Consider the following 26655-nt stretch of genomic DNA (forward strand, 5'->3'; position numbering starts at 1 on the left):
GGAAAAAATAAAAAAATCTTAAAAAAAAAATACTGTAGACTTTAGTCACAGCTAAAAAAAGAAAGAAAGGTTTTTATTTTGAAAAATTTTTAAACTTAAAAGTTGAAGGACTAGTACAAAGAATGCCAGTATACTCTTTGCTAAGATTCCCTACGTGTTACCCTTTTCTCATGGCTCGTCATTTTCACTATAGACATACGTAACAGATCGAATTTTTTTCTGGAACTGTTTAGTGTAAATTGTAGAGATAATGCTGGTTTACTGCTGAATATTTCAGTGACTATTTCAGCATTTCCTAAAGAACAAGGACATACTCTTTTATAACCGTAGTACTGTTACAAAATCTAGAAATGACATTGATAGAATGCTAGTATCTAATCTATAGACATCAATTAAATTTTACCAGTTGTCCCACTGTACATTTTAGCAAAAAAGAAAATTTTTTTCTGGTCCAGGATTAAATCTAGGATCATGAATTCCCTTTGGTTGTTACACTCTTCATTCTCTTAAATTTGGAATAGTTCCTCACTCTTGGTCTTTTATGACCTTGACATTACTGAAGAGTGTAGGCCAGTTTATTTGGTAGACTGTCATCCAACTTTGGGTTTGTCAGTGTTTCCTTGTCATTAGGTTGGGGTTATATGTTTTTGGCAGTAGTCCCACAGAAGCCACATGTCCTTGGCGCTGCGTTTTTGAAGGCACATAATATCAATCTACTCCATTCCTAGTGATGTTAACTTAATTTGGTTAAGGTGATGTCTGCTAAGTTCCTCCACTGTCAGATTACTGTTTCCTTTTGTAATTAATAATTATCTTGTCAACAATACTTTGAGACTTTGTGAATATCTTCTTTTTCATCAAACTTTTGCCCTAGTTTTAACAATTTTTGATAATTCTTTCCAGGATCAATTACTACTATGATTTTTCCAAATGATAATTTTTTAATTCCATCATTCCTTCTACATTCATTAGTTGGCATTCTACTATAAGGAACAGTTTTTACTTTTTCTCCATTTATATAGTCACTTATATTAGTGTGGATTCATGGATTCTTATTCAGTGAGCTATAAATTTTTAGCATCTTTATTTTGATGCTCAGATTGTCCCCTATTTGTCCAGTGGGAGTCCCTTCAAACTGGCTCCCGTATCTTTTTGACATGTTCTTATTATGTTTTGAGCAATTCCTTAATTTCTGTCCTGATAAGTTTTGTACTTTTCCAGCCCTGCCCTAGAATCAGCCTTTTCTTCAAGGAGGCCTTGTTCCTTTTAGTGGAGGATGGAACTTAAACCGTCTGGAAGCCAGTGTGCTCATTGCTTTTGAGTCTGTTGTTTCTAAGCCCTCTCAGTGGTCAGAGATAGAAAATACAGACACACACACACACACATGCATACATATCTGTATCATATCTGTATCAATTTCTGTGTCTCTTTCTCTTCATACATATTAAAACCTATAAGTTCACACTGAGACTTCCAGTTCCAGTTGATGTACAAGGTTCATAGGACCCTTTCCATTTTCCGTAATTGTGATCCTTTTTCCAGCAGTGAGAAACCTGGTTTCATTACCTATAATATATTTACTTATTTTCTCAATCCTAGAATCTATAGAAAATGGTTAGAGAATTGCTCACCCATACCACTGCAAAAAACAAATCTATTAGTTAGAGGTCAAAATTTACACTTTTTTGTCTTTGTCTTGAGAGTTTGAGGATTTATGATCAAATCACTGTGTTCCAAAGATATTTGGATTGCCCCCCCATTCCCACCCCGTGTGGATATGTTGTTCATTTGAAATGCATTTGGGCCCCTTTGTTCCTACTGTGTTCCATTTTAGGTTTCCCGCAGCAGTGTTTATTTTATTCATTTGTGTATTGCGAGCGTGTGAATCACTGCCGTGGTTCTGTAAGTCAGAACTGTGTGAGAACATGTGCTGAGAAGTGCCGCTCCCCTCCCCCGTTCCTCCTTACTCTGTCCCACCCACCCCTTGGAGGTAAACAGTCTAGTGTGGTTTTTGTTTGTGCTTCCTGTGTTTCTTTTTGCATAAATGAGCATGGATATTTTTTATTTCCTCTTTCTAGAAGTTGGCATAATTAGATATACTTTTGCACGTTGCTTTATCTTACTTAATGTACTCTAGAAATCTCTCCATACCAATTTGTAGAAATCTTTCTCATCCTGTTTAATATTTCATTGCATGGATGTACTATAGTTTATTCAGCTACTTTCCCATGTATGGGCATTTAAGGTGTTTCCAGTATTTTGCAATTAAAAATGCTGTAATGAATAACCTTCTGCATATGTATCTTTGTATGATTGGAGGTGTGTCTTCAGCTTAATTCCTAGAAGTGAGACTTTAATTCCTAGAAGTGGGACTTCTGGGCAAAAGGTAATTGCGTGTGTAGCTTGTTAGGTGTTGTCTGAGTCTTCCGTAAGACTTTATCAGGGTGCATTCTGAGGAACGCCTGCGAGAGTGCCTGTTTCCCCACGTCCTTCCCAGCAGAATGTCTCCTGCCTTTTCATTTTTGCCAGTTGGGTAGTGTGAAGTGGGGTCTCTGTTGTTTGATTTTCATTTCTCCTACTGTGAACTTGACTGAGCATCTTGTTTTGTGTGTGTGTGAATTGATTGTATGTGATTGTTCGTTTTGCTCACTTTTCTGTGTGGTTTTTTACCTTTTCCCCCTAGTTTTGAAGAGTTCTTTGTGTATTAGGAATATTACCCCTTTATCTATGAGATATTGCGAATACATCCTCCCAGTTTCTCATGGTTTTTTTTTTCTTATTTTGCTTATGATGATTTTTTTGGCCATACAAAAGTTTTTAGAAAAATTTTTAAGGTTTTAATTTTTATGTAGTCAAATTTATTAATTCTTTGTTTTATCATTCAGGATTTTGAATCATAGTTAGAAAGCCGTGAAAATGATTTTTGTTATGATGTGAAATAAGACTCATTCATTTTTTTCCCCTTTATGAATATATAATTAACCTAGCATCATTTTTTGAAAAACTGATTTTTTCTGCACTGCTTCTTTGGTAATCGATCAAGCGTTGATACATGCAGTTTCTTTCTGGATTCTGTTCTATTCCACTGGTTTATTCATGTGCCAGTGCTGTACTATCATAGTAATTATAGTAATTGCAGAGTTCTTGATTTGATGCTCTGATGTATGTTTAACTTTGCCATTACCCAAAGGTTGACTGTGAACAGAAAAGTGTGACAGTTAAGCCACTTATCACATGACTGTGTAGCATGGTTTTCATATGTAGTTATTGTGAAAGGAAAGAATACCTTATGGAGGAAGAAAAATTAGTTCAAAGATAATTTTAGTTTTTATTAACAGAATATAAAAGATGATTTGAAAATGTAAGAGTGTGTTGAGTTTACTTTTCATTGCTGGATAAGGTACAAATTGACAGGAAGGAGATGTAACTTGATTTACAATTTTTTTGAATCACAGTTGATGACCAATTTCATTAACAGAATCTAGTTTTAAAGAATATGAACGAACAGTCCTTAATGATGAATGCAGTATCCCCCTTCCTTGGTATATAACCTAGATTTTTCGTAATGTAACAACTCTGAATTAGCAAAGCTTAATTCTGTTTAAGTTATTTAAAACATTAATCATTTTCCTGCCTCTTTTTTAGTAAGACAGATCGACCTACCTAATGGTACATTTTAACTTAATTATACAATAGTATATTTTAACTTTCATAATTGAATGACGAGAACAATCTCCTCCATTTCGAGTCACTGACATTTAGAACTGGAAGAATCTTTAGAGCTTAGTTATTTATGAACCATTTTAGTTTGTAGAAATGAATTTATCATGATTATCTGAGCATGGCTCCAGATAGAAAGCGGTGTAAGTCAGTTGGTTAACTTATGTCTTCACCTTAACAGGACAAAACTTCTTGATTCTTTTATTAAAAAGTAGGGCTTTTTTCCCCACAGATCTTTAACTCCTTTGTGTTCTTTCTCATTTCTAGAAGTGAAAAACAGATTTCTTCAATATTTTTCTTAAGTAATAATTTTATACCCAATTTAATTATCCAGAATGCTTGTTTTTTTTTAAAAGCTCATATTTTTTCAGTCATATTTATAAAATATAAATAAATATTACAAATGATCTTTCTCAAGCAGTGTGATCATTTAGGCTTACTCTCTCCCTAACCATAAAATCTCTAGTTTTTTATTTATTAGGCCTTAAAAAAGTCTCCTTTCCATTTTGGCTTAAATTAAACTACTGAAAAATAGATAAAGTAAGAAAATAAATTTCAAAATAATTTCTTGTAGATATTGGCTCCATCATTGAATCGCTTCAGAGCACTGAAGATTATTTCTGACTCCTAGTGATATTTTTTCTTTTTTTTTTTTGGTGAAGAAGATTGGCCCTGAGTTAACATCTGTTCCAATCTTCCTCTTTTTACTTGAGGAAGATTGTCCCTGAGCTAACATCTGTGCCAATCCTCCTCTGTTTTGTATGTGTGATGCTGCCACAGCATGGCTTGATGAGTGGTGTGTAGGTCTGTGCCCAGAATCCGAACCCACGAACCGGGGGCCACTGGAGCAGAGTGCGTGAACTTAACCACTACACCACTGGGCTGGTTCCCAGTGATATTTTTCTTTAGAAATTGCAGGATGGCATTTCCTGTGGCGTTATAGAACTTTCCTGAGATAGCCCATGTGATATTGTTCAGATGATCCCTATTCATAAGCCACATCCTAGATGGAAGAGTAACGATGAGGCTGTCTTCACTACTTCCCATCCCTCACTAAATCTGGCACATGTGGGCAAACAGTGGCTTCCATAAAATTGTAAATGACGTATATGATTTTCATATTTTAAAAAGAAGTATGTGATTGCTCATAAACCAGTAAGAGATTCTGTTTCTGTAGCACAGTGTGATGTCCTGCTTGGTAACTGTCAGAAGGTCTTTGTAGAGCTCTAGAACTCAATGTAAAAGTCAAGAGCTTTGTGTAGTCTCAAAATGTTATTTAATCTTGCTTCATCTAGACAATTTGTTATTTTCTGTTGCTTTTAGACCAAGAGCAGTGATGACCTTTTAGCTGGAATGGCTGGAGGGGTGACAGTGACTAATGGTGTTAAAGGAAAGAAGAGCACCTGCCCTTCCACAGCATCTTTAGCGTCTGCCCCTGCCATGACCACCGTGGAGAGCAAATCCAAGACTAGCACAGGTATGAGTGGCACTCCGCGTAAGAGGTAAACTGCCTGTTTGTTTGCATAGGCAGAGGACAGTGGTATTGAGGGGAGTCCATCTAATTGTGGAAATTTCAAACATGTACAAGAGTATTTGGTATTTCAGCTGCATGTCCTCATTACCCATCTCAACTGATGGCCAATCTTAACTCCTTGACGCCCACCTTCCCCCTTAATTTTTTGAAGCAAATTCCAGATGTCATAAAATCATCCACAAATATTTACTTATCTTTGAAAGATAAGGACTCTTTTAAAAATATAATCACAATACTATTATCAGTCTTGAAAATAATAATCATTCCTCAAGTCATAAATTATTGAGTATTTAAATTTCCAACTGTCTCATAAATATTACATGTATATTTACTATATGTTTGTTTAGATCAGGATTCATGTAAGGTCCATATATAATCATTGCTGATGTGTCTTTTAAGTATTTTTAAAAATTTTTTAATTTTATTTGTTTTGGTGAGGAACATTGGCTCTGAGCTAACATCTATTGCCAAACTTCCTCTTTTTGCTGAGGAGGATTGTCCCTGAGCTCACGTCTGTGCCAGTCGTCCTCTATTTTGTATGTGGGACACCACCACAGCATGGCTTGATGAGTGGTGTGTAGGTCTGCGCCTGGGATCCACACCTGTGAACCCCCAGGCTGACTGTGGAACTCAGTCTCCAACTGTGAGATTGGGGAGAGGAGCCCCTGAGATGTCGGGTGTAGGAAGGAGGGAGGCTCTGGAGAGAAGACAGGAGAATAAATGGGACATAATAGAATGAGAAAGGAGGAGAGAGGAAGGAGCCAGGGAGGAGAGAAAAATGGGAAGGGTGGCGTAGGAAGGGTGTATGTGTGTGCACGCACACATGCATGTATATGTAAGGACAGTGTAATATTGCAATATAATAAATATATATTGTTAGATATAATTAATATTAATATGTAATAATATAACGTATTATACATATTTAATATATATATAACATATATAAGGCTAAACCCCTTCTTTTTTAAATGTATGGGTTTACCCTCCCTTTTTTCTTGCAATTTAGTTTTTTTCTCTTCTGTGTGAGCAAGATTAGCCCTGAGCTAACATCTGTGCCAGTCTTCCCCTACTTTGTCCGTGAGATGCCTCCACAGCATGGCTGATGAGTGGAGTAGGTCCGTACCCAGGATCCGAACCCACGAATCCTGGGCCACCTTAGCCACTCGGCCACAGGGCTGGACCCTCTTGGAATTTAATTTTTGTGGAACTAGTTCTTTGACCTGGAGAGCTTCCCATGATATGGATTTTGATATTACATCCCCATGATGTCCTTGACCGTGTTCCTTTGTTCTCTGTTTACTGTGAATGTCATTGGGTCTAGAGCCTTGATGGGACAGGTTCAGGTTTCTTTTTTTTGGAGTTCCTTCCTAGGTGGTAGTTATCCATCCATCAGGAGGCACGTTATTTCTGGTTGTCTCTCTTTCCATGATGTTGGCAGCCTTTGATGACCATCCTACATCTCTTCATTCCCATTCTGCCCTTCTTCTTCATTCATTGGCAGCAGTTTGTCTTTAGATTTGATGAAGTCCATAAACTAACTCATCCTATAGTCTGGGGAGTAATGCTATCGTATGTTACTTCTCACACTTATAGAAAAGAACTTTAAAACTTCTAGTAAACGTAAGATCATGTGTTTGTAATGAGGCTTATGGAAGCAAATTGGCAAAAATTATTACAGACCTTCTTTTGTCGTCTTTATTTAGGCTATCAGCCCCTCTTGTGTGTATTAGACTTTTTCCTAGCTCAGGTTTACCTACTATCCTCTCTCCTGCTTTGGCCTTCTGTGGATTCTTCCTTCCGTCACAGATCATGCCCCACTGTTAGTTATAATAGCAGTGTGGTATGATCTCCAGGAGGAAACACGTAAGTCCTTACTTTGTGCTTTATAGGCATTATTCCATTTTATCCTTTCTGTACCCTATGAGGTTGAGGCTATTATTATCCTCATTTTAGAGATGAGAAAGCTACACTTAGAAAGCTTGAGTATCTTGCCCAAGGCCATGCATTCATTTCCCAGTAAATGTTTATTGGGTGCCCATTTTGTACCAGGCCACAAAGCTGGTGGTGGAGCAAGGACTGAACCTTAGGTCTTTTACTCTCAAGCCTGAGGTTGTCACCACCTTTAACACAGCAGCTTGTGTGGTTAGAAGGAAGTGAAATACTCTCATATCATGTGTATCTCTTCCTGTTTCCAGCCTTTAGCATTTGCTGGGAGAGATCCCATGTGTTTGCATATGTGGTTCTTTGCTGACCAATGCCACCTGCCTTCTCAAGTCTGAATTCAGTTATCACCTCCCTGGATCGGTTGTCCCAGTCCAACTCTGTGCAGCTATGTTCATTTGCTGGGACTGCCATAGCAAAATACCGTAACTGAGTGGCTTAAACAACGGAAATTTAGTTTCTCACTACAGTCATGAGCCACATAATGATGTTTCCATCAGTGATGGACCACATATGTGACAGTGGTCCCGTAAGATTAGTACCATATAGTCTAGGTGTGTAGTAGGCTGTACCATCTAGGTTTGTGTCAGTACACTCTGTGATGTTCACGCAGCTACAAAATCACCCAATGATGAATTTTTCAGAATGTATCCCCATGGTTAAGCGACACATGGTGGTATTCTGGAGGCTGGAAATCTGAGATCAAAATGTTAGTAGGTTTGGTTTCTTCTGAGGCCTCTCTCCTTGCCTTGTAGATGGCTGCCTTCTCATTGTGTCCTCACGTGGTTGTCCCTCTATCTGTGTCTGTGTCCTAATCTCTTCTCTAAGGACACCAGTCATATTGGATTGGGGCCCACCATAACAACCCCATTTTAACTTAATTATGTCTTTAAGTTAATTACTCTATCTCCAAATACTGTCACATTCTGAGGGTGCTGGGGTTTAGGGCTTCGACATATGGATTTGAGGGACACAAGTCAGCCCATGACGACATCTTTAATTCTTCATTTCATCTGCTCTACCTTACTTACTCCCGGTGACTTCCCTAAGACCAGTTCCATTGTCTGTACCTCAGATTCTGCTGTCTGCACACTTGTCACAATAATCCTAGAAAGGGAGCTTTTCTTCATATTCTGTCTCTTCTTTCTTCTTGTTTCCTTACCTCTCCTTTCCTTTTGGGGCATTTTCCATCCCTTCGCTCATTACTGGCTCCTTTTATCTTTCAGACACGCACAGACCTTTTTGGTTTAGATAAGAAGGATGGTGGTACCCTTTACAGAAATGGGGAAGAGAATTAATATTGCGGGAAAACGTTATACCATCTTTTTCCTCTTTTGGCCTCCATTTGCAGTTGTTTCGCCTGATCTTGTTACTTCTGCCTTTGAAACCTGTTCCAGATTGTTACCCTATCTGTTCCTGTGGAAATCTAGGACTTACTCCCAATACTGTCCTTTTACTGCTCTGCCTGCCCTCATTCCTCTTTCACTCATCTTCTTCCTCATGTTTCACTTAGGATCCTCTAGATCAGTTTCCATAAAAATGCTCTTTCCTTATGTTTCTCCCCTGCTCAAGAACATTTATTGAACATTTATCGCTGTGACTCGCTGAATTCGCTCTGGCGTTCAGGGCCCTGTAGAAACTTTCCCCTGCTGCTTCCATTAACTGTGTGGCCTTGCTTTTCCTTTCTGGGTGCCATCCTCTCTTCTGCTTCCTCGTCTTTGCCTGTCTTGTGGCGCCAGAATTCCTTGCCCTGCTTCACACCTGACCCCTGGAAGAATTAGTCGTTGTCTGCCGACCTCACTTAGACCTTTAGCTCCCTGTTACCTCTGCAGCCTGATGCCTGCCACATGAAGAACCAGTAGGTTCTTTAAAAATACTCACGGATTAGGGGCCGGCCCGGTGGCGCAGCGGTTAAGTTCGCACGTTCCGCTTCTCGGCGGCCCGGGGTTCGCTGGTTCGGATCCCGGGTGCGGACATGGCACTGCTTGGCAGCCATGCTGTGGTAGGCGTCCCACGTATAAACTAGAGGAAGATGGGCACGGATGTTAGCTCAGAGCCAGGCTTCCTCAGCAAAAAGAGGAGGACTGGCAGTAGTTAGCTGAGGGCTAATCTTCCTCCAAAAAAAAAAAAAAATACTTACCGATTAGGTCTAGATCTTATTTTTCAAAGTAAAAAGTATTGCAATTATTTCTTGTGTTTATAATTCTTTAAACATATTCCTCTTCTTTTTATATTAAACATGTGATCATATCAGTTCTTTTCAGGCTTAAAATTGTAGCAGTTAAGTAATAGTGTGATTCATGCAGCTTGTTTGATTAATGTGCCCTCATTATTTAGCATTACTGCGTCATTGTTTTCTAACATTTAGAGAGGCAGTATAGTTTACAGGTTAAGTTGCAGATTCTGGAGCCAGACTGCCTGCCTGCGTTTGAATCTTGGCTCATTCATTTATTACCTGTGGGATGTTGGCAAATTATTTAACATCTCTGCGTGAGTTTCTTCATCTGTAAAACAGGATGATAATAATGAGGCTTGTATAAGGAAGTGTTAATGTGTGTGTGTGTCTGTGTAGTAAGTGCTAAGTACATGTTAGCTGTTGTTATAATTATTGTTATTGGTACTATTTATGTGGCATTCTGTGGGGTGAAAACTTTTTGCATTTACTTTGGCCATGTTTTTTGTGTTTATTGTAGGTAGCTTAGATTTTTGGTTTATCTGGAGGCTGTGTTTCCCTTCTTGCTCGTTTGTCATTTTCTTTTATCATCTGTTCCTACAGTTAGTTTGCTGCCTGACTGGCTTATCCTAGAGTCATCTTCATCTAGCTTGCTCTAGAATATTAAGCCCCTGGCCACCTGTTGAAAGCTATGGTTTAGAATTCAAGTTAATGTGTGTAAGTTTTTTTTAATATAACAGCTTTATTGAGATAAAATTCACATTCCATAGAATTCACCCTTTTAAAGTGTACAATTCACTGTATATGTTCTTTTCATTGATAATTAAAAGATGAATGATCTTCTGGTTTTGAGGAAACTGAATTTTACAGTAAGGCAAGATTAATATAGGTCATGGTCAGTGTGTAGATCCCTAGGTTTCATCTCATTAGACCTGGGGCATAAAACTGTGTGCCTTTTTATTGTGAGTATTTTTGCCTTAAATTCTTTGTTTTAAACATGTAGGCACAAGTTCTTCAGCCAAGCGGAGCACTTCCACAGGTAATAAAGAATCCAGTTCTACTAGAGAAAGATTGCGTGAACGTACCCGACTAAACCAGAGCAAAAAACTACCTTCTGCAGGTCAGGGAGCTAATGACGTGGCACTGGCCAAACGTTCCCGCAGTCGCACTGCCACAGAATGTGATGTTCGCATGAGCAAGTCTAAATCGGACAATCAGATCAGTGACAAAGCTGCTCTGGAAGCCAAAGTGAAAGAGCTTCTCACACTGGCAAAAACCAAAGACGTGGAAATTTTGCATTTGAGAAATGAACTCCGAGACATGCGTGCTCAGCTGGGCATTAATGAGGATCATTCTGAGGGTGATGAGAAATCTGAGAAGGAAGCCATTATTGCTCACCAGCCGACTGATGTTGAGTCCACTTTACTGCAGTTACAGGAACAGAATACTGCCATCCGTGAAGAGCTCAACCAGCTGAAAAATGAAAACAGAATGTTAAAGGACAGGTTGAATGCATTGGGCTTTTCCCTGGAGCAGAGGCTGGACAATTCTGAAAAACTGTTTGGCTATCAGTCCCTGAGCCCAGAAATCACCCCTGGTAACCAGAGTGATGGAGGAGGGACTCTGACTTCTTCGGTGGAAGGCTCTGCCCCTGGGTCAGTGGAGGATCTCTTGAGTCAGGATGAAAATACCCTCATGGACCATCAGCACAGTAACTCTATGGACAATCTAGACAGCGAGTGCAGTGAGGTGTACCAGCCCCTCACATCGAGTGATGATGCCCTAGACGCACCCTCGTCCTCAGAGTCGGAAGGCATCCCGAGCATAGAGCGCTCTCGGAAGGGGAGCAGCGGGAACGCCAGTGAAGTGTCTGTTGCTTGCTTGACTGAGCGGATCCACCAGATGGAAGAGAACCAACACAGTACGAGTGAGGAACTTCAGGCAACTCTGCAAGAGCTAGCTGATTTACAGCAGATTACCCAAGAGCTGAATAGTGAAAATGAAAGGCTTGGAGAGGAGAAGGTTATTCTCATGGAGTCTTTATGTCAGCAGAGTGATAAGCTGGAACACTTTAGCCGACAGATTGAATATTTCCGCTCCCTTCTAGATGAACATCACATTTCTTACGTCATAGATGAAGATGTGAAAAGTGGACGCTATATGGAGTTGGAACAGCGTTACATGGATCTAGCTGAGAATGCCCGTTTTGAACGGGAGCAGCTCCTAGGTGTCCAGCAGCATTTAAGCAATACTTTGAAGATGGCAGAACAGGACAACAAGGAAGCTCAAGAAATGATAGGGGCACTCAAAGAACGAAATCACCATATGGAACGAATTATTGAGTCTGAACAGAAGGGCAAAGCAGCCTTGGCAGGCACATTAGAGGAGTTCAAAGCCACGGTGGCCAGTGACCAGATAGAGATGAATCGCCTGAAGGCCCAGTTGGAGAATGAAAAGCAGAAAGTGGCGGAGCTGTATTCCATCCATAACTCTGGAGACAAATCTGATATTCAGGATCTCTTGGAGAGTGTCAGGCTGGACAAAGAAAAAGCAGAGACTTTGGCTAGTAGCCTACAGGAAGATCTGGCTCACACCCGAAATGATGCCAATCGATTGCAGGACACCATTGCGAAGGTACTGTTGAAGTAGATAAAACGTTCTGGATTAGCGTTACACAGATGCAGTAAACAACATGCTTACTGAAAGCCAGCATCACTTGTGTGGTGTGTCGTTAGCTTTTTCTTTTTGGTCATTAGCTTGTTCTTAAGCTGATATTTTTTAAAACTTGAGAATGTTTTTCTTTTATTAGCGTAATGTGAAAAGTGTTATAATAATGTCACTTTCACTTACTTGCATTTTGTTACTGTCATCCTGCCTGTGAGGGGATAGGGCTAGAGTTACAACTAACAACAGAGTTTGTCTCTAGTTCTGGGTACACCCAAGGAGCTTGTCATGCAATTTTACATCCTCATGTCTAATGCATTTTGGTGTAAGAAAGATGGAGAGCCTGTCTTCCAGTCTGTGGGATTAGCAGTGTCTGCTACTTATCCTGTTGTGGTTGGAGTTTTCAAATAGAGTTCTGTTCTGCGTTAAAATGTTTTGGAGTGTGGAGGCTCCTGTTTCTTAGAGGCCTATGATTTGTTGCTGACGCAGACCTTACAGGTCATTGTTCCAACTCCCTTGTTTTACATGCAGCATAATAGTGAGGGCTCAGTCAGAACTGCAGCCCAGGGTTGCTGGCACTCTGGCCAGGGCTCTGTGCCTCACGTGATTGCTGATGTCATGTTTATTTGCATGAGTTGTCTGATTATTCTGTCTTACATTTTATTTCCCATTTTAGTGCAGTGATTTTTAAAGTAAGAAACATTAGTATATCTTTGGCCTAAAATTGGAGTAATTTAGATCTTAATTTTTTTAGTGATGACTTTTAGAGATAGAATTTAGGAGATGTGTTATTTGTTGGGGCATATATATTAGGGGGTGCTATGAACTAATACTTTTGCAGTGACAATATTTGAGAGGTTTTTTTGTTTCCATTTTTAATTTTAAAAATTAAAACTGTCACAAATCAGACTTTGTTTTTGTGGGAGAGCATGTTAATCATTAATCTAATGCTTGCCTTCAGTCCAAACTTTGGAGAGGGGAAAATTTCCAAAATTTCCTCATAAATAATCTAGTTAAGTTCAATCATATGTCAATATACTTTCAGTCAGTGATGGGGCAACAAATTAAGCGTTAGCATAATACGTAAAGTCCTCTGTTATTGTAGAGTGCTTTTTCATACTTTTAAATGGTTATTACACAGATCGTTTTAGTTCATGCATGGCAGCTCACACTTAGCTTCCATTTGAAACGGTGTATACCTCTGTTCCAGAATTTCTTAGAACAACTCTTACTTTTTTAATCTGCACGATTTTATATAGGTAGAAGATGAATACCGAGCCTTCCAAGAAGAAGCCAAGAAACAAATAGAAGATTTGAATATGACATTAGAAAAATTAAGGTCAGAGCTGGAAGAAAAAGAGACCGAAAGGAGTGACATGAAAGAAACCATCTTTGAACTTGAAGACGAAGTAGAACAGCATCGAGCCGTGAAACTTCATGACAACCTCATTATCTCTGATTTAGAGAGTAAGCGCTGGGGAACTTTTCATTCCTTTTTATCCTATCCATTTGAACATGTGGGAGTAGTTGTCCTTCAGTGACAAAATAAAAATTAGTAATTTTGGCTGATGCAGTAGTTCAAAGGCAGTGCACAGTGGCCAGCAGAAATGTGCACGTGGCACTGTGCTTCACACGCTGGAGGGTAGTCTTCGGGCTGCAGTGTTGTGGTCCTGAAGGTGACCTGTTAAGTGGAAGCATTACTTTAAAACTGTGGTTAATTATGGAAAATCATTAAGTGAAAAGCTAATACGGTTATTATTTTCGAGATCTTAGGAAAAGCCATTTATTATCTACCTGTAGTGATTGCAAGTATACTGAAACAAAAAAAATCTTGACCCTTCATAATCTTATGCCTAAGGCACAGGTTTTTATTAGTTTATTTGTCTGATTTTCCTCCCTACCATGGAGACTTTATGATCTGGTAGAATTGAAACTCAGATTTTAAGTTGCTTTGTTTGCTTTATAAAATAAAATATTTTTTAAAACTATTTTGTAATTATTTCAGACATTAAGAAGTTGCAAAAATAGTACAAAGCATTTCTATGTAAAATATTTGATGAGGAACAGGAATTTGCATGATCTTAAAATGTCTTCCCACAGACTGTTTATTATGTTGCAAGTGAGGAAAAAGAAACAACCAGAAATTATACAGTGGAAACACTGGGCAACATTTTGACCGGGTGATCATGTAAGTGACAGAGGTCACATTGGACACAGTGTCAGCTAGACTGTATTCTGGCGGAGGCATAACTTCAATTAATCATAAACGTTAAATAGACAAAAAATGAGAAATGTTTTACTAAAAACACAGGAGTGAGTGGTGCTCTATTCCTCAACAATGCCAGTCATAAAGGACAAAGGCTATGGAGAAGTTCCTGATTAAAAGAGCCTAAGGAGACATGACAATTAAATGTGACAGCCGTGCGTAGACTAGGTCCAGCACTGTAGGCGGACGTGCTCTAGAGGATGGTAGACAAAGTTGGAGTGTGGATGGTAGGTTCGATAAACATATCAGTATACGTTTATGAAGTTGATAACTGTACTGTGTTTGTATAAGAGAATGTCCCTATTCTTAGGAGCCACACACTGAATATTTAGGGGTGAAGGACCATGATGTATGTCCTTAAAGGGTTCAGGAAAAAATTAAGGAGAGAGAGAGGCAGGAAAACAGACAGGCATAGGGATAGAAGATAGCAAATGATCAAACAGATGGGAAAGCTGTTAACAGTAGGCAGATCTGAGAAAAGGTTATTGAGTGTTCCTTATACTATTTTTTGCACCTTTTTGTAAGTTTGAAATTATTTCCAAATAATCCATTAAAAAAATTCTTATGTATTCTTCATCCAGATTCCTTAAATGTTAACAAATTTTAAGTTGTAGTATACTTTAATGATATCCAGGTGACGACAGGAGAATGGGAGTAACCCTTTTGGATGCATTGGTGAAAGCTTTTTAAACTTTGGATTCATGATACTGCTCCTTTGAGATCTAACGGTTTGTTACTCCTTGACAGATGATTACTAGGCATTGAGCCGGATCCCCTGTGCTATGGGTGCAGAGCTGGGGAGATGGGAAGGTTTGAACTGCTTCCAGAAAATAGTGGGTCATTTGCAGGAGCCCTGAATGTGTCGTAAGGCCGTTCTGACTGGCTAGTTGACCCAGCATCTGTAGATTGACCCCAGGGTTATTCGGAACATTCGGAGGCATCTGAATACTGAAGTAGGTGACTGTGGGACTGTATCTCTTGGAGACGGTGATGGTCATAGAGATGAATTTTCTCATCTAAAGTTTTAAAAACTTTTAGTTTAACATTTATATCTAGTTTGTATTTCATTGTCTCTGAACCAAGAGGATTTATCTAATTTTACTTCCTAAATGTAAGAGGTTCTGAAGTTTTTCAGATTAACGTGGAAGTTCAGTACATTTTCCATTTAATACTGATGATAATAGCCTTTTCTGTTGCAAGACTTTTGATTTTAATGTGGAAAGAGTGACACCTTGTGGTAATTGGGGTAATAGCTAGAAAATTGTTAGATGGTAAGGATTCCTGGGGTGCAGTTTTACAAATCATTGCCAAAATAAAAATTACGTTAACGTTATGTCGATTTTGTTTATAAAATGGCTGAAAATCCTGAATAAAAATTTTTTTCGCGATGTAGCTTCTCCCCATGTTTTGAAATGAAAAGTTCAAATATACAGAAACACTGCAAGACTATTATAGATAGCACCCGTTATCTAGATTTGACAGTTGTTAACGTTTTGCAGTATGTACCTTCTATGTGTATGTGTTTAACTGAACCAGTTGACAGTAAGTTGTAGACCTCATGACGACAACTAAATATTTCAGCATGCAACTGCTAAACATTCTTCTTATAACCACCATATTGTTATCACATCTAGTAAAATTAGTCATCATTCCTTAGTGTCATCTAATTATTGCCCATAATCAGATTTTCCCAGCTGTCCCCAAAATGTCTATTATAGTTTTTTTATGGGAACCAGGATCCAAACAAATTTCATGCGTTGCATTCAGTTGTTAGATCTCCATAGTCTGATAGGAGTTTTTTGGGTTTTTTTTCCCTAGAGGATTCTAGCATTGGGCTGGATGCTAAGTCAGCACTTTATATAGGGGACTTGATGACAGGGGATACTGTCCATTGGGAAATTGATATTTTCTTCTGTGGAATGGTTTAGCAATCATCACCATAGGCAATTTTAGAACATTTTCATCAGCCCAAAAAGAAAACCTGTACCCATTATGAGTCATTCCTCATTTACCCCAAAGTAATCCTGACTTTGGGATCAGTGGACAGGATTTTAAAACAGCTATTGTAACTGTACTTAGGACGTAGAGGAAACTATGCTCATAATGAATGAAATACCAAATCTCAGCAGAGAAATAAAAAAATAACTTAGGGGGTATTCTAGAACTGAAAAATGTGACAGCTAATATAAAAAGTTTACCAGATTATTAAATAGCAAATTAGAGATATAGAAGAGCCAGTGAACTTGAAGATCAATCAGTAGACATTATCAGAGAGACAAAAGATTGAAAAAAATGACTAGCGCCTCAGTGATGTGTGGGACAGTATCACAAGGTGCACCGTGCGGTTGGAGTCCCAGACGGCCTCCCAGAGAGCCTCAGTGCCATGTTGCTTAGCCCTGGCTGGGCTGTAGCATCTGACCTAGAAAGATCTCATGGAAAGACTCAGTAAATACTGTTAAGACGTCCGGTTGAAGACGGTGGCCTGAGGCCACACGTGTACTTCCTCTCCCTCCCGTGGTCCTAGTGACACGGCAGGAGAAATAGAAAAATTACAGTGAACCTAAAGCAAGATAGAAAACAGGGAAAGGGTCCTGTCAGTAGATCAACAACTTTGAGTAATTTCTGGAATGTATAAAGCAGATGGAATTAGGGATATGGAGAATGAAATAGGATAGAAAAACGTACAGTCCAGGAGAACACCCAAAGCTCTGAGTAATGATGTTCCCAGTAAAACTTTGGGGATGGAGGGACTAAAACCTTCAGCTCAGGGATCGTAAGGACTGGGCCCAGCAGCAGGTTCAGGCCGTGGTGTAAAGGATTCTCAGAAGCCTTCTTCCACTCTCGCCTCTAGAGTGCTGGCTCTGGTGTTTGCCCCCAGGCTGCCCCTGGGCTTGAGCCCTTTTCTAAATAAGGTGGGGAAAGGTGCGGGGGGGGGCCTCCGTCTTGAAGAGAAAACCACACAAAGGGAAAGGCAGTTTGGCCCAGCAGTGAAACAGACACACGCACACGCATGCATACACGCACACACCTGTTGCCTCGGTTGAAGCTGCCCATTCCCCTGTTGCATGTTTAGAGGGAAGCCTCCTATAGGCGTGTGTCATCAGGAGAGCCTTTAGCCAGTTGTGATATTGAGGGGAGAGGCCTGAGGGTAGAACACCGACTCCCACAGTTGTTGAGAAATATGCAGAAGTCACTAGGATTAATCATTCTTGTCGTTTATAAGTAAGAAAGCCCAACCGGGACATATTAGACATCTTAATATCTTAAAGGAGCTTAAAAGAGAAACAGCAGAAAGAAGCATCCTAACTGAGCCCAAAGAAGTAAAGTTAATAATCTCACCACCATTCCCCAAACCAAAGTTGCTTGCTGTTGAGAATGGGGGGACCAGCGAGATCTCAGGTCTGGCTCCGGAGATGTATCCGTCAGTCACGATTTAATCAACTGCTTATATTTGCATGGTAATGCTCTGTGCATGCTTGCAGTTAAGTGCAGCACCTTTCCTGCCCTCTAGTTCCTGAGATGGGGGCTAGGGCCTAACATCTAACACAGGTCTTGCCCTTTTATGTGGAACACTAGCACCAGTGCTGAGCAAGGGTGGCTTGAGACTAGAGAAGTAGCAGAAGGAAATAGAGGAGGGTTGTGTAATTCTGTGGTGGGAAAAGCCTTAAAGGCAGACACAGGGAAGTCATAAAGGAAAAACATCTCTTATTAGACTATATGTAATTGAAATTTTCAATTCAGCAGAAGTACCATAAATAAATGACATTGGGAGAAATATTTGTAACACATATGGAATGTATAAAGAGATTCTGTGCATCAGTAAGACTAGGCTAATCCATTAGCTCAATCAAGTGTTTGAATAGATGTCAGATGTCAGAAAAAGATGCAAAGATGCTTGACTTCACTTAAAAAGCAAAGAAACTCAGTAAAACAACATGCCAGTTTTCACTTAGCAGATGTGAAAAATTAAAAAGATTGCTAATGTGTAAGGAGAAAAGGGTCCTCTCATACACTATTGGAAGGAATATGGATTGCTGCAGCCTTTTTGGAGTATTGATCAAATTTCCAAAGTGCAACGGTGATTTAGCGATCCACTTCCAGAAATCTGCTCTTCAGAAATATTCTTGCAAGTTTGCAAATGTATGCATAGATATGGATGCTTATTGCAGAATGGCTGATTACCACACAAACTTAGAAACTTCCTATATTTTCAACAGTTGAGATTTAGTTAATAACCCACGTACACAGTGTGTCCCTACTACGGCTGCCATGTCACCAGCGAGGATAAATGAGGCAGGTCTGTGCACAGGTACAGAGATAAGCCATAGGTGAAATAAAGCAAGTCTTAGGACAATAGAGTGTGAGTTGTATGTATTACTTCTGTAGTTAAAAACCGTAAAAGATTTATATAACATTACACCGAAGTAGTAACCAGGCATAATGATCTTCCTGAAGAAATACTGATTTCAGTGTGTTAGACACAATAAATTCTGTAACTGGGTGATTTCTCAAAAAAAAAAAAAATCTACCTTCTTGAGTTAGAGCCTTCTAATGGATTAACTTGTGTCCTGTCGATAGTTTCAAGTTGTCCTTCCTCATTTCTTCCACTTCTAGAAAGTTATTTTCAAGTAACATCTGAAGAATTGTATAAAGACACTCTTGTTGATAAAAATTTGAACCATTCTAGCTGTTCCTTAATAGGTTAATAGGAGGTTGCTAAAATGAGTCATTTTTGCAAGGCTTTTGAAGCAGTATAAATAGCATAATCCTGTTTTTCTTAAAAAAATATACTCATATGAAATCTGGAAGGATATGTGCCAAATAACAAATAATGAGTAATCTTATTTTTGTTACCTCTTTCTGTTTTCCAGACTTTTTTTTTTTCCTGCTTTTTCTCCCCAAAGCCCCCCGGTACGTAGTTGTGTATTTTCAGTTGTGGCATGTGGGACCCCACCTCAGCATGGCCTAGCAAGTGGTGCCATGTCCGCTTCCAGGATCCGAACTGGCAAAATCCTGCGCTGCCGAAGCGGAGCGCACGAACTCAACCACTTGGCCACAGGGCCTGTCTCTGTTTTCCAGACTTTTTATCGTGAGCATATTATTACTTTTAGAATCAAGGGAAAAAAATTATATCTACTTTTTGGGGGAAAAAGTAAAAATGAGTAAAATAAAAAAAGAAAAATATAAGTAGTAAATGGTTCATTCGAAACTCGTCTGTGTCCCCTTCCTGCATCAGGAATTCTGGTTTGGGGATAAAGCTGTGGCCTGGTGGCTGAATGTACTGCCTGCTTCTCTCCCTGTCCCTGAGGGATGGTATTTTAACTTGTTGGTTGCTTTTGTGCTTTCCTTCTTTTAAAAATTGCACCTGATGTCACTTGGAGGCGCTTGACCAGAAGCAAGAGTCTGTTTGAGCACTAGGGTATCAGTAACCTGAAGGTTTTCTTGGATTTGGAGAACAAGAAAGGTTGCTTGTGAACTTTCATTATTTTACACCCCCAAGGGTGTAGGTTGATCCTGTGCCCATGGTAGATGCCTCGTAACATCCACATGAGTGATAGGTGTATAACTGGGGCCAGAGTGGAGGATAGCTGGGCTTGATTTGTCAGGGATGGTAGGTCTCAGTGGTGAAGAGATGACGAACCCCATTACTAAATGCGCAGGGCAGTGCCGGGAATTGTTCAGAGCGAAGTTGGTCTAATAACAATAAGAATAGCATTTTACCTGATTTCTAGAATAAAAACAACATTGTAAAATTGTTATAATTTGTAATTTAAATATGAGATGATAATAGTTCTTCGATAGAATTTAATGTTGCTTTTGAGTTGAAGACAGTAGATGGCAGTGTCCGTCCCTCTAGAAAGACTTTGAAGAAGAAGGAAACCACCTTGAGAGGCTCCGGTTGAAGACTGACCCTGCCCTTCTGTATGGCGTTAAGTGGACTAGATGGCAATCTTCAAAACAACCCAAGCACAGGTTTCCTCCTTCGTATCCAAGGAGGAAGGCCTGTTCTCATTTTTACTGCTTTATGGTACGAAGTGCAAAAACAGTTAGGACTTGTAAAGTTTCAATCAAATTCCCAGAGACACTTTCAGTGCACTTTATTCGGCCTAGATATATCCACTGGCTGCCAGCTTTCCGTCTGTTTAAAAGGAGTAGTAAGAAGATGTGACAATAATAAATTTGTAGCCCTGGGTGTAGAAGAATGTCCTTTTAAGAAGAGTGATTATGTGAATTCTGTAACCATGATGTAGAGGTTGGTAAAGAGGAAAGGATAAGAACAAAAGAAATGGATGAAATTTGGGGTTTTATGATTAGTCTAAGATGGCCGTGTGGCTTAAAATTTCCCTGAGAATCCATCATGCTGGTTCCAGAGTCTTCCTTGCCTCTGGAGATTGCCATCAGGGTGTGGGACTCACTCACTCAGCTTGGTGTCCACTTTGCCCTTAAGCAAATTGGATGGCCCATTTGACCCTTAGTCTCCAGATTAAATGAGGTCTGAAGCAGCTTGTATAGAGATAGACTTTTAAAGTTTAATCCTTTGTATATGAAACCGCCTCTTTTCTGTCTCTAAGAGGATAAGGACTGTATCTTTTTTTCCCCCGTTTCCTTATGTCTTAAGCACCTAGAAAAAAGCCTGGTACAAAGTGGGTACTTGAGATGTTTGTTGAATTAATGAGTAAATTTTGAACCCTTTTTATTTCGTAGAGTCTAACTTTGTTCAGTAGTTTTGGGGTGATAAATGGGAGGAACTTAACTACTGGCTGCCAAAATTGTCCAGTTTTTCCCCCCAGTTTATCTCATTTATTTTTTATCCAGCTTTAGGAAACATATCATTATTTATTTATAATAATTATTACACATATAGTTGTTATAAATATTCTAGGCTTTATGTTTTTACTAAAGAGAATTCATGCTGTTTAAAAATATGAGAACACAAATGTATCGACATTGAATTAAAGGTATCGCGTCACAGAGGCTTCAGCAGAGCAGGTTCCTCATGGAACTGGGACGAGGAAGACAGTAACCAGTCTAAGGAAAAACATCAGCATGCTCATCCTCTAGGGTCTTGATTAAAAGCTAATAATTTGTTTGCTTAAGGAAGATCTTTTTGATTACATGTCATTGCATGCAGGTGTTCGCTGTGCCTAGGTTCCTGCCACTAAGTGTAAGGAGTAGGAGGGAATTTTACTCAGAAACACCGATGCCTGTAGTTAGGATGTCCCTGACAATAAATGGTTAAGTTCCGTCAATGTAATACTTTAAAAAACAATCCTAGGTAATGATTTTAGTAGCATTGCTTTCTCTTGCTGCTTCCATTAGCTTCTACATTTATACATTTATTCCATTTTACAGGCCTACCAGGTGCCAGGTGCTGGGGCTGTGAGTCACCACGTGGCTCCTGCCTTTGAAATGTTTCAGTCTAGTGGTAGAGACCCATGTGTAAAGAAATGGAGTAATATTGAGAGCAACAGTTACAAGGCTGTGTAAGTCAGAGTTGGAACACGAAAAGGATAGGGTTCTCCTGGAGCGGGGAGGCAGTAGGTAAAGTCACAGTGTTTGTCATCAGACTTGGGTGCCTTTTCTGGTGCTTGACCAAAGAGGAAGTGGTGGGTCCCTGAGCTGTCGAAGTAACCAGCTGTGATGGATGTACTGAGTGGCAGTCAGGCAGCCTGGCGCCCTCCTAAGGCATCTCCCCTGAAGCAAGAATTTTCTAGCAGAACCTCCAAATAGAATGTGACTTCTCTTTATGTTTCTGGTTCCAAGGGGACTGGGCTTGGCTGTGCCTTCATCTTTGCATCTCAACTCTATCTAGAATGGTACTTTGCCTGTTGGTGGTGCTCATTAAATATTTACAGTGAGTGAAATTGTTTGAAGAAAATTCTTATTATGCAAGAAATAATTTGAGTATTGAGTTACTTGATAAATGTTTCCTTTATTTTGTAAAAAGACTTTCCAAAGAATTAAATGGCAGCTCCCCAGGGTATTATATAATTGTTTGTAAAAATTTTACTAATTCACCATTTTTCTGGACTTTATTCCAGTGTGTAAAGTAAGTTATGTTTCCTAAATACTTCAAATTAATAACCCTTTTGATTAAAGTTCACGTTTTAATAGCAGTCAGTGTTGTTTTGATTGGTTGTGAGCTAACAGTGTGTGTGTTTCTAACAATTGATTTTACTTAACTTTTTATTTCAGAGTTAAGACACTGAGGAAGGAAGTAATCCAGAAATTGTAATTTAAACTTGATATTTTCCTTAGAAAGTAATATTGGCGAACCCTGTGGATTGAGCATTTCTTTTTTCTTTTAAAGTTTTGTATTAAAAATAAAAAATCTTTGGGCAAGATGACTTTTTTAAATGTCATATTTAAGTACCTCCTCCCTTTATATTATTACTTTTGAACACAGCTGTAAGAATACATATTTAAACTTTTGTGGTCTTTTTAGATACGGTTAAAAAACTCCAGGACCAAAAACATGACATGGAAAGAGAAATCAAGACACTCCACAGGAGACTTCGGGTAGGATAAATCTTCACATATTGTCTCATTAGAAAGCACGGTTGTCTGAAAGTTGAGTACTTTTTGAGCGTGTTGTCATTCATCTTAAGCTTCAGATGCAGTTGTGCTGTTGATATCCCACTGGGCTATGGGCAGAAAGCAAATGCCAGCCTTTCAGTTTAGGACTGGTGCTAGATTCTGGATAGAAGAATGTATTTTATGCGTGGTAGTTTTAGAAAGATGGACTTAGGAAGCAAGTGTTATATTTTGGACAGAAAGTTTAGCTCTTAAAGTGTCCCAACTAAGCTGTTTTCTTACAAGTTTTCTGTCTTCTGTGGATTTGATCAGCTTGCCAGTAGCAGTGCTGCTCAGATGCAGAGGGTGAGGGGAAGCTAATCTCATAGTTTGGGTCATGCCTCAGTGCCTCATGCTGCCTTCGTGGTGTCAGATCATTGCTTTGGGCTGGCCGGCGCTGGGCCTGGGAGTGGGCATCTGTGGCCCTGGTGTTGCTGACGCCCTGGGGAGGCTTCCACACCCAGCCACACCTGCATCCCCGTGGCTGTGGGAAGCAGTGGACCATACAGTTCCTTTGCTCCTCTCTTTGTATGGTTTTTGTCTGCCTAGATTAAGTTTAATGTTTTTCTTCTGGCTTCCTCTTCCTTTTCCTTTACTTTTGATTTTTTTTTTGTTCCTTTTAGTTTTTGATGTCAGGATATTTATAGTTTTTCACTGTAAAATCTTTCAGTATGGTTCACACACCATTTATCTACTGTCTTGAGCTTTTCAAAGGTAAAGCACTGTAAGTTTTGGACGATGTGTTTATTTTCGTAAGACTTACTTTGAAACTTGCCTGAGGAAGGGAGGCTTGACGTTATCATCATGAATATTTATTGAGCACTCTTTGAGTGCTTGATGCCTTGGTACACAGGTCAGCTAGAAAATCTCTTCCTCATTAAGAACAAGTTCACTAATAATAATTGCATTACCTCTTGGAAATAGGTAATAGCCATTCTCTGGGATTTAAGAGAAATTAGTCATCATTTGGGGCAGTGCAGTGCAGCAATCTAACCATAAACACATTTTGCTGTTTTTAAATGTCTTTATTGCTCTCTTTTGGAAATAAAAATTTAGTCTTTTAATATAGGAGGAATCTGCGGAATGGCGGCAGTTTCAAGCTGATCTCCAGACCGCAGTGGTCATTGCAAATGACATTAAATCTGAAGCCCAAGAGGAGATTGGTGATCTGAAGCGCCGGTTGCATGAGGCTCAAGAAAAAAATGAGAAACTCACAAAGGAATTGGAGGAAATAAAGTCACGCAAGTATGTTTTGAGAAACCAGTTGTGTACTTATGTTTCAGTAGAGAACACTTAAATCCCCATTTTGTGATGTGGTATGATGGCAAGAATGTGGGGTTTGACACTGGTGTGATCTAGTGTTTGGATCTCATGGAAGTTACTCAATTTTTCTGGCCTCATCGTATGACACCTGTAAAATAGCACAGTCTGTACGGATCTTTCGGAGTTGCTGTCAGTGTCCATAACTACCAAATCTTGAGGGGTCACAGTGATCCCTGGCACAAGGGTACATTCTGGTTCTCTCCTTTCCTCTGTCCCCACATTCCAACCCTGTCACTTGTCTTTAGATTATAACCTGGTGATTCAGGATGTGGGCTCTGGAGGCAGACAGACTTGGCTGCCGTCCAGCTCTGCCTCTTCCTAGCTGTGTGGTCTTGCCAGGGCCCTTGGTCTCTTCATCTTTAAAGTGGCGATGGTGCTGCTTGCTTTACAGTGTTGTTGTGAAGCGTACATGAGATATGCCTGCACAGTGCTCAGGGCCGTGACGAGTATACTTTAGCTGGTAGTATTAGAGACCCAAGTAAAAAATGCAAAGTGAATTTCTCTCCATTGCTCACTTGAGGAGTTTTTACTTGTTTTATACTTATAACCACATGAATCTCCACAGTAGTATTTTTTTCCCCATCTAACATAGAGATTATTTCATGAGATGACATTTATGGTATGCTCTGAGTTCCTCAGTGAGACTCTATCTGTGAGAGAGGGAGAGTAGTTTTGTGTTGAGGTTTATTATTATGAATTTTTTATTATTCATTACTTTGAGTAATTCTTTAGTAGACAGAGGAAAAAATTTAGAAAAATCTTTAACCAGGATATCTTTGAAAAGCTATTGTACTTTGTTGTTGCTTAGGTCTAGTGTATGGCCCAGTGGAAAGTATTGCCAAAGCATTTTTCTTTGGCTCCCTTAAGCAGAACATGAGGTGGAAGATTATTGTTTCTCCACTGCTATAGAACTTACATTACATTACCTTTTTTTCTGTATACCATAAAATGAATAGTGTATCAGAAATGCTCCATGCTGAAGTGAACCTGAGTGACTGAAATTCTCCTCTTAAAGAATCATTCCATTGGATCCTGAAAGCTCGTTATTCTTTGAGACATACATTTAAAGGAAGTGCCTCCTGAAAGAAGTAGCATTTTGTAGAGCAGCCGTTCCCAAACTGAGGTCTGCAGACCCCCAGGGAGCCCCCCAGCACCCTTCCAGGGGGTCTGCGAGGTCAGACTGTTTTCATAATGCTACTGACATGTTGTTTGCCCTTTTCGTGGTGTTGACGTCTGCACTGATGGGGAAAAGCAAATGTAAACTGTTGACGAATTGAGGCCTTGACACCACATTATACTTGTAGTCGTTGTACTCTTCACCATCACACACACACGTTTTGAACAATGTGGTTTTTACTTAAAGATGTCCTTGGTGAAGCAGTAAATTATTTTACTAAATCTCGGTCCTTGAGTATATTCTTTCTAACATTCTATGTGACGAAATGGGAAGTACTCGTATCCAAGTATGAGGTTGTCTGGAGGAAAGCACTGTGTGATTGTTTTAGTTTGAGCTATTTTCTCTTTTCATGAAACCCCATTTTTACTTGAGAATGACTGACAGACAAACTATGGATATTCAGACTTCTTTTTTTCTCCCCCAAAGCCCCCAATACATAGTTGTATATTTTAGTTGTGGATCCTTCTGGTTGTGGCGTGTGGGAGGCCGCCTCGGCATGGCCTAATGAGCCGTGCCATGTCCGCGCCCAGGATCTGACCCTCGGCCGCCAAAGCGGAGCATGCGAACTTAACCACTCGGCCACGGGCCAGCCCTGGATGTTCAGACTTTAGTATGTGATGGATATTTCTTGAAAATGATTAAGAGAGTCTGTCACTTCAAGGAAAACAACTGACAGTATTTGGTGCCAAGGATAGAATATGGGCTTTCAGGTCAATGGTAGGATTTTGGAAAACTTGAATCTGTTGTTATGAGCTTGGCAGTTTCCCATACTTAAAAGAGTTTTCTGATGAGATCATTGGTGATATTAATAAATGTGACTTTTAAGAAATAAATTGTGGGGCTAGCCCGATGGTGCAGTGGTTAAGTGTGCATGTTCCACTTCGGCAGCCCAGGGTTCACCCGTTCGGATCTCAGGTGCGGACATGGCACCACTTGGCAAGCCATGCTGTGGTAGGCGTCCCACATATAAAGTAGAGGAAGATGGTCATGGATGTGAGCTCAGGGCCAGACTCCCTCAGCAAAAAGAGGAGGATTGGCAGCAGATGTTAGCTCAGGGCTAATCTTCCACAAAAAAAAAAAGAAAGAAAGAAAGAAAGAAAGAAATTGTGTGACGACAGAAGTCAGTATTCAGAAAATCCGTGTAACTCAGTGAACCAATAGTTTCTGTCTGACCAATGCATGATGTTACACAATCGTGTATGGGTAAAAGATCTATTCAAAGTATAAAACAGACCAGAGGGTTTTAATGGACAGGATAGGAAAAGTTCATTCATATGGTT

General features: G+C 39.6%; 1 protein-coding gene across 8 annotated transcripts in view; it reads left to right on the forward strand.

The window, feature by feature from the left end:
• SPECC1L (sperm antigen with calponin homology and coiled-coil domains 1 like) overlaps positions 1 to 26655 on the forward strand; it is a 136088-nt gene that overhangs the window by 34704 nt on the left and 74729 nt on the right. For all 8 annotated transcript variants that reach the window (XM_023646701.2, XM_070276027.1, XM_023646697.2 and 5 more), the window contains 5 exons: positions 5044 to 5197; positions 10375 to 12005; positions 13295 to 13502; positions 22748 to 22821; positions 23945 to 24120. In XM_023646701.2, coding sequence (XP_023502469.1) covers positions 5044 to 5197; positions 10375 to 12005; positions 13295 to 13502; positions 22748 to 22821; positions 23945 to 24120 — 2243 coding nt within the window. The remainder of the gene's footprint in view (positions 1 to 5043; positions 5198 to 10374; positions 12006 to 13294; positions 13503 to 22747; positions 22822 to 23944; positions 24121 to 26655) is intronic.

The sequence above is a fragment of the Equus caballus genome, chromosome 8 (assembly GCF_041296265.1).
Source record: "Equus caballus isolate H_3958 breed thoroughbred chromosome 8, TB-T2T, whole genome shotgun sequence".
Taxonomy (NCBI): Eukaryota; Metazoa; Chordata; class Mammalia; order Perissodactyla; family Equidae; genus Equus; species Equus caballus.